Source organism: Gymnodraco acuticeps, unplaced genomic scaffold (assembly GCF_902827175.1).
Source record: "Gymnodraco acuticeps unplaced genomic scaffold, fGymAcu1.1, whole genome shotgun sequence".
NCBI lineage: Eukaryota > Metazoa > Chordata > Actinopteri > Perciformes > Bathydraconidae > Gymnodraco > Gymnodraco acuticeps.
The window spans coordinates 266,448-275,300 of record NW_022990011.1 but is presented as its reverse complement, the minus strand read 5'-3'; the positions used below and the strand labels follow the sequence as shown (position 1 = coordinate 275,300).

Here is an 8,853-nt window from a genome sequence, read left to right as displayed (position 1 = left end):
CATATTCTGTCATAATTCCAGGCTCTGATAAGCAAGCATGCACGTAGCTTTCAGTTTGTTGCAGATGTTTAAACAGGTATCCTCTTCCCTAAGGCAAATTAAATTAATGGAGAGGGTATAAACATCTGTTACACAGCCCCGATTGAATAAAACACAACGGCTTCCAAAGATTCTTGGTTTGTAATATATGTGGCTCTTTATGCAGTTTCATGTCTTTGCGGTGATACTGAGAGCCTGGAGGGAGTGGGATGGAAGCAATAATTAATGTAAATTGATGACTCATAAGGGTTACCTGCACTTGCCTGCCTGTGTTGACTTTTTGTACATATCTGTGTGGGTAGGGAAATATGTTATAGGCTAAAGCATACTTGGTTCGGATCTCACGTGAAGTTGTTATACTTATGACAGGCGGTTCTCATCAAACATCCCCCTCCCCCAACATTTACTGTAAGTGAGATTTAAGGTGCCTTAGCCACCATCAGCAGCTTCTGTGTTTTCATAAAGGTCAGGGGAAATCAATCAAATGTCAGTAAGTATGGTTACTACAATAGGATTCAGTCTCTGAATATTAACACCATGACCACTAGGTGGAGTAAAGAGAGATGCTGTGAGTTATTGTGGGGTTTTCTGTCAGACAATATTATTTTGTATAACATTAGAACATAAGTTAAAAGACTAGCTTAGACATTTTCTGCCGTTTACATTCCAGTGTATCTCCTTTTTTGAAGAACTGTATAAAATGAGCTGAATGAGTTGTGATAAATAACAGACATAATTTTGTAGTCATTAAATATATAACTTGCTGAAATATGTTAAATGTACAAAGCCACAACAGTTTTGTTTCCCAGTGTTTTACACTATAATGATTATTTTTGATCATTGTCCTTCTTCCCAATAGAAGGTATGTTGCTGCCCTCTGCAGGAAATAAGAACTCGATCTGCTCCTTAACCATGGAAGATATCAAAATGTAACTATATAGTTTAATAATAACATTTTAATAATATGATTATGTATACAACCATATATATTTTTATTACAAAAAAAATACACTTAATAGCGAGAACCACATTTGTCATTGTTTTACAGGAAATAAAGCTGCATAAAAAAAGTTCAGTTAAGGACAGTTCCCAAAATCCACACCCATCAATGTTTTTGGAAATAACTTTTGGAAGTCATTATTTTTTACATATTAACAGCAACCAACAACTTCCAAGAGTTTTATTGTTCTATACAGTCACCGAAGAAAACGTACAGTAATTAACTTTTCAGCAATTAAACACTAGACAAATAAAACTTTTTTATCTGTGATGTTGGGCAGTGATTCAACTGCTGGTGACAAAAAAATGAATTGAATGATTATTGTTTAAACTGAGTTTACATCATTTTTACCCATAGCCATTTGAATCATGTCAAATCAGGTCTGACCAAAAGGAAAAAAAATGTGTAAAAGAAAACTAAAAGGACATCATCCAGAAAGTTTTTACTAAAGGTATCCCAGCATTTCCTCTGACCTATAACTCTTAATAGGACTTGATAACCAAAAATGTTCAGTAATATAAATCACAGAAGACTGTACAGTGTGTTGCTTTAAGATTTCTTTTAACGCTTGTCACTGTCAAATGAAGTCTGATAGAGGAAGGACAAGGAAACACTGTATAAAATCATGGTCCTTTGGGTTTCTACATGTTCTCCAAAATCCTTCAGAGAACCCAAAACAATTCCAGTCTCTAACTTATCATTTAAATACTTGCCTCTGTTATGGACACTGTATTTCACAAGATTAGGTACATTTACAAATTGTCAGCAAAGAATCCTTTTTGTGGACTGAAGAACTTTTTAGCTGAACCTCCAGACACCGCACAGTTCAGCTGCCTCAGTCAGTGTCAGAGGATTCACTGGTAGAAGAAGAAGAGGAGGACGATGCTTCTTTCCTCTTCTTCTGTTTCTTTTTACTTTTCCCATGTTCCTTTTTGCTCTTCTTGCTTTTCTTCTTCTGGCTTTTCACTTTCTTTTTCTTTCCACTTTGCTCTTCATCAGATGAGGAGTAGGAAGTACTGCGTTTCTTCTTTTTCTTTGTTGCGTCATCACTCGAAGAGTTTGATCTTGTGGAAAAGTATAAAAAATGACAATGTTAACCAATTAAAATGAGCAATTAGTATGAAAGCATCTCAGATTTCTGAACAGTGTTAAAAATGATATCTTATTGATGGCTTATTTCACTGATTCATAAATACACAACTCATCACCAGAAAGAAAAAAAAGAGGTAAATGAATGCAGACTTTATAAAAGTTAAAATAGCTTCAAAGTCTGATGGCCACAACAATCAACAACAACAAACCAAACAAGTATTTAACAGTGATTTTTAGGGTCAGTGTGCACATTCGAAGTTACCCTCTTTCTTGACTTTCGGTCGCTGCTCTTCTTCAGTTTGTGTCTTCCTTTTCTGCCATCTTTGCTGTCATCATGGGAACCTACACACATTTGGAGACAAAATGGTTAATGCAATTTTACTGGAATAGAAGCTTCTCATAAAAGGAGTGCAAGACATCTGGAAAATCTGGATTGAGACTTTAACCACTTCAACTCATTCACGTACTGTCACCAAAATCCATATGATAAGTAAGCAGAAGACCCAGCATCCCATATCCACTGATGTATGTGTTTATGAACTTTATTAGGGATGCTCCGATCGATCGGCCGCCGATATTCACTCTCTGCCGATCGATCGGTGCTCTCTATAAAAGCTGATCAGGAGAGCCGATCACATGACGTAAAATACATGACACTTTTCTCTGTGGATCCGTGAGATGGATAGGGACCGGCTGTCAGGGGAGGGAGAGAGAGAGAGGAAAAGAGAGCGCTTCCGCTCATTTCTCCCGTGTTATTATCCAAAGTTAATGTAAACTTGAATGATGTACTTCATTTGAATGTAATAATTATGTTGGCTGTTGTTTGTGGAAGCGCCAGTGAATGAGCCCCATTAACTGAGCCCCATTAACTGAGTTTTAAACATCACTTTAAATGGAAGATCTCCATAGCCCCCGTCCCACTCGATCGGCATTGGCCGATACTGATTCCGGCGATCGGCCAAAAAATTGGCGATCGGAGCATCCCTAAACGTTATACATCAACCCCCAAGAACACCTTTGTGTAAGACTGCATATTGGTTTTACTCTTTCCCATAGTTTCTTAACCTGTTAAGCCCCAATGTTGTTCACGACACTGTGTCTTAGGGGATCTTAATATTTAAGAACCTATTAATGTGTTATACCAGATTAACGGGAATAATCTCAGCTAACTGACGATACAAACTATTTTTACCAAAACAAAACACAAGTCTCATAAGAAGCATCTAAATGACCCGAGCGAAAAATGCTAACCTATTACTGCACCGATAATCACTTCTAGCTCCCTTATTACTTATCCTAGCTGCACATCCAACACATCGTTTATGATCGCAAGGAGACACAGAATCTAACGGTGAAAGATACAAACTCGCGACGTTATCAACAAAAACGTACATCAAAACAAGTGGCGCTAGGTAGCCCACAACGCTAACATGGCTTACCTTCGTCTTTGTCTGGTCTAAACTGGTCTTCAATGTAGGGCTGGGCGATTTTTTCGGTTTTAACGATTAATTTGCATTTTTACTTTCCTACGGTTTTTGAAATGGCTGAACCGAAAAATCGCGATTTAAAAACATTTCTAGACTCCGCAGATTTGTTTTGCTTTAAGGGACTCCGTAGTAGCTTACTCTCTCACTTTCCAGAACGCGCACAAAACTCAGACACATTGCCTGTGACTACCCGATCTGCAGCTCTGTGTACACATATATCACTTAAATTATTCAATACATCCTTTGTACTGAAGTATTCAAGAGTAAATAAAGTAAATAAAGTTTAATATAAATGATTTGCTGTGGCCAATTGTTTTCATTGCATTTACAGACCCGTGTAAATCTCTGATACCACCCAATGAATGCATTGACTTGCTTGTAGAACCACGCTACACAAAACAGATAGCAACACCTATACAAACTATTTTAAAAAAAAAGGGGCTACTGTATCGACCTATATAAAGTATATACATTTTTTTTAAATTTAAATACCAAAAATATCCTGCATTTTAGCCATGCCTCATTTCGCTACATTTGCTTTTTCCAGCGCTGTTTTTGCAGGGGGCTGATTCTGTGAGCTGCAGCTGACCACGCCCCCCTGCAGGAGAGGGGAGCGTGCTCTGAAATCAGCTGCTGGGCGGTCTGTAGAGGGGGAGGAAAAGAGATCTCCGTCCTCCGTGTTTTATTCTTATAAAAGTAAGAAGAGAAGTAATGGGGCAGAAACCCTCCTTTTTACGCAGCGGTCCAGACATAGACATCAAACGGCGACACATATTCAGTTGGCAGTTACTTTGGCATTAGGGCAGGGATATCTAGATACTTCCCAAGGTCTGACATCATGAAGTGTGCTACTTTTAAAGCAAGCAACGATGTTTTCAAATCTGTAATCAAAAAGCTCCTCAAAAACACTATCGAAGCAGTTCCTGCCGTTGCTACGTTAGTTCAAACAGTAACAACGGACTACTTTTCTTACATAAAACTATTTTTTAAGTCAATAAAATAATTTTCTAAATCCATAAAAGCATTTCAATTGATATTAGGAGTCATGTCGTTACTTTGTTGAGAATGTGGCCATGTGTAATAAGCGGGATAATGTGCACATTGCATAATGTGCCTTCATGCCGATCTAGATCCCTCCGCAAAAAAAAAAAAAAACACGGCTCGTTCGCAGGCGAGAGCCGGCTCCCGTCGTTCACTTAAAAGAGCCGGCTCGTTCGCGACCCACACATCACTACTGACAGTGTCGTCTACCTCCCAGTCAGAGCAGGACAAAATTGAAGCTGAGCTGTCATCCTATTTGTTGTCGTCTGAGACAGACCCTGATACAGACCCACTGCAGTGGTGGAAGCTACATGAAGCTAACTTCCCAAGACTGAGTAATCTGGCCAAGAAATATCTCTCCATTCCTGCCACCCTTCGGAGAGGGTTTTCAGTACGGGGGGTAACATTGTAACATGCCAAAGAGCATGCCTCAAGCCAGAGGCAGTAGACAGGCTTGTCTTCCTCGCGAAAAACCTGTAGACAACTTCCTAGAAAGTTAAAGGGATGTTATTTTGTTTGAGGGTATTTTTTTATTATTCATTTCATTATCATTATTTATTATTTGTTGTATTTCATTTTACAAGTTTTTTCAGGGATGGCCTAAAAGAGATTTTTTTTCCAGTTTGATTTAAAAAAAATCTTTGCACATTAATGACAGCCAAGTGCCGTGGTGCTGTTTTTATTTTATTATTTTTATTCTTGAACAACTGATTTGTTCACATAGGCCTAGACTACTTGGTAATCTCATTTATTTGTATTGTGTTAATAAAGAAAATATGTATTTAAATGTTGCCTTGGTCTGGTTTGTTTAGAAAAAAACAGAAAACAAATCGAGGTTTAAATCGAAAATTGTCCATTAGTTAGAAAAAAAAATAATCGCGATTTTATTTTTAGGCCAAATCGCCCAGCCTTACTTCAATGGCATTAAAACGATAAAAACGATGCTGTAGTTAATCCATAGGTTAATCCAATGTGTTTGTGTCCCCTTTGAAATGTTCTGATAATCCATAAGTAATAAAACAGCTTTTCCGTTGCTTTATATCAGAGCAGCGATATTTCTCCCCTCTGCTGCAAGCTAGCATGTGCAGAGACGACACCTTTTTTTTTAACATGAGTGTGTGCGGGACGATTTCCCTTGAATTCTATTGGCTCTAACGGTCAGAAAGAGATGTCACATGTCAAAATCGAGCAAGGGGGGCGAGAGATAGGTCAAATCCACCCAAATGGCCCCAGAAGAGGTTTTTTTGTGCTAAATCTGTTTCAAAAGGTCAAATATCACTTGTTTTGCATCAATCTTGATACAGGGTACTTATTATATGTTGTACTTTGGATTCCTAAAGCTTTTAGTCTACCTTACCATCATCCAACGGTAGTTTTCCCTATAAGTAAAAAATGATTTTTGGACGGACACTATAATTTACAGTTTTTTTACTATGTTCAATCTGAATTTTCTTTAAAATAAAAAACATCTATATTGATTCTGACGTTTCTACATCCAACTCACAGGTTTATCATTACTTTGAGAAAAAAGATTATTAATTTAACCCTTTTAGAAGGTCAGTTTCGAGCCTGAGACCTGAAAAACAGGCTTGGGGCCTAACAGGTTTTAAAGAGATAGATACAATCAAATTCATAGTATTGTCGTTTTTTTATTACATTACTGACTGTGTGAAAAACCTAGATTGGTACCTTTGCTACGCCCAAGCTTCTCAGTGCGCTGAACAGGAACATCGTCTTCACTCTCCTCTTCGCTGCTGGTGCTGCTCACATCCAGAACAATGTCTTTCTGGGGGTCGACTCTGACAAAGTTTCGGCATTCAAAAGTCAAATGGCCCGCTGAAAAATGCATGTAAGAGAGAATAGATGAAGAACCATGAAAAGAACATCAGGATTGGATTATTGTATTGCTTATATTTTATAATAATAAAGCTTTATTTATATAGCACCTTTCATACAACAAGTGCAGCTCAAAGTGCTTTACAAAATGACACATCACAAGTTCAAAACAAACAAGAAGTTCCCTCAGATTATTTGTTAACAACTTTAAAAAGGAACATGCAGCAACATATCAAATGTTATCAGGTTAATAGACACAAGGAGGTACTTTTCATTAGAAAATGTATGATAATACAAATAAAATACATAATGGTTTCTCCCTGACAGATAAGACACAAAACAACTGAGTCGATGCAACGATATAAAATATAATATAAAACCCCATAAAACAAAGTGAACATATATTACAACAGAAATACAAATACAAATGAAAAGATTAAAACCTATACAATATATAAAACAAATAAAGGTAGGTAAATAATAAAGAATAAAATAACATTTAAAATGGGGGGTTGCTAATAAAAAGTAAATCTAAAAAGATGTGTCTTTCGCTGTCGTTTAAAAATGTCCACTTATTAAATGTAACACTGCAACAGGAACAAATCAATTAGTGAATATAACTCTACTTTGACTCTAACAAGCCTATTGCACATTTACCTGGACTGAATAAAACTATTACAATATTCACACACAAGCTTTTTGTATTGTATAATGGAATTTGTGTGTAAAAACTTTACTTACGATATCCACATTTCTTGCACCCGGCTCTGATGTTGTCCTTATTAGGGCCTGTGTGAAGATCAGTAATTAAAGTGTATTAGTGATCGAAGTTATTAAGTGCTAACTCAAGCTACACGCACACGTCCAATAACACCTGTAAGAAAGGCGATATGTTAAGTGAATTTAAAACGATGTGACGTTGAATGGCTCTTCGTTAATTCCTAATACAACATACGCACTTGGAGTTTTGCTCAATATTTATACTGCGACAATTACTTTAATGTTTTATCAACGATTGCACCAAGTTGTACATTATAGCCAAGTTAGCACAGCTTGTTGACGTGTAACAATGCAGATATAAAGTAACCCCTATATGCAAAAAGGTTATTCGTTGGATGGGGATTAGACATATTACATTTATTAAATGGTTGTTGTGTTAGCTTTAGGCTAACGTTAAGGTTAGCACGACTATGTTAAACAATGTTGTTACAATTAGCTACATCCATTAGCTTGGCTGACTAAACTACTTAAGTTATACATCTATGTAAATATATAATATAAATCTAACACTGACCTGTGGCAGCCATTGTGCTTTAAACGATAAAGCCGAAGAAGTGAATGATGTTTTTAGAGCGCGAATACGACAAATTGTCCACGAGTTTTCACTCAAAATAACGTCGTCCGGAAACATTTGCTCTAAAAAATACTTAGGTTCCGGCTTCTTCTTCTGCTATTTCCTTACTTCACTGGCGGCATGCAATCTGAATGGTGTGCGTAAGACTGCCACCATCTGGCTGGGAATTTAGAGCAGTAGATTGCAGTGGTCCTTTTTGAAGAGCTAAAAAACATATCACATCATCCACGATCAACTAATCCTTCAATCAGCTGTTTTATCAGTGTTTCCATTCATTAATCTAATATTTTATAATGGAAATACTTTGTTCTCTTTTAAGTTTATGGCCTACTTTATTAATTAGGAATACTACTAACTGAACTTTGTGCAAGATTGTTGGGGGTGGCAGCTAAATAGTAGCCTACTTCTTGGTGTATTTCTTATGTTCATATTGGGATGGCTGCCATCAGGGCCGGACTGGGACAATAAGTCAGGCCGGGAATTATACACCCAGCCAGGCCACTACCAGTTTTCTTTTGTGCCATTTTCCTGGATTTATTTGTCAATATTTACAGCGTTGCTGCCCATAGTGATAGCCCTAAACTTTAAATCTACTACCCCAGAATAAACATATGGACATGGGTTACTATTTAAAAAAAATGTGCCAAGCTATTTAGGACCCTATCCATGTGAACATATTTTAAGTGGAGGTGGACCTCAAATCCTCTAGGGGGGTCCGGGGGCATGCTCCCCCGGTAAGATTATTTTTTTAAATGTTGGACTTACATGCATCAATCTGGTGCATTTTGAGGGGGAAATAAAGAGACTACACCCATATGAAACAGAACTGTATACATTTAAATAATCATAAGAACATGGCCATAACCAATAACATACCATATCCAATATGAAAAAACATTGAAACTTGTTTATTTATTTGTTTTTGGTTCATTTATAGTTGTGAGTGTGTCTGGGCTCCTGAATCAGCCTCTCCTGTCTCCCTCCTCTCCCCCCTGCTCCTCTTT

General features: G+C 37.2%; 1 protein-coding gene across 1 annotated transcript; it reads right to left on the bottom strand.

Annotated features, from left to right (window-relative positions):
- Positions 1-1,007: 1,007 nt before the first annotated feature.
- Positions 1,008-7,998, bottom strand: srek1ip1 (SREK1-interacting protein 1). Its single transcript, XM_034213178.1, has 5 exons — positions 7,790-7,998; positions 7,237-7,284; positions 6,349-6,495; positions 2,395-2,473; positions 1,008-2,103 (listed from the first exon to the last, which is right to left on the bottom strand). Exons 1-5 carry the CDS (start codon positions 7,800-7,802, stop codon positions 1,875-1,877), a joined length of 516 nt encoding a protein of 171 aa, XP_034069069.1. The 5' UTR covers positions 7,803-7,998; the 3' UTR covers positions 1,008-1,874.
- Between the last annotated feature and the right edge of the window lie 855 nt (positions 7,999-8,853).

What these genes read in the sequence shown, in the direction of transcription:
- srek1ip1 (XM_034213178.1), bottom strand. An exon ending in GTGCAAGAAATGTGGATATC is followed by an intron (nt 6,496 to 7,236) that starts GTAAGTAAAGTT and finishes TGCATTTTTCAG; the next exon opens with CGGGCCATTTGACTTTTGAA. An exon ending in GACCGAAAGTCAAGAAAGAG is followed by an intron (nt 2,104 to 2,394) that starts GGTAACTTCGAA and finishes CTTTTCCACAAG; the next exon opens with ATCAAACTCTTCGAGTGATG.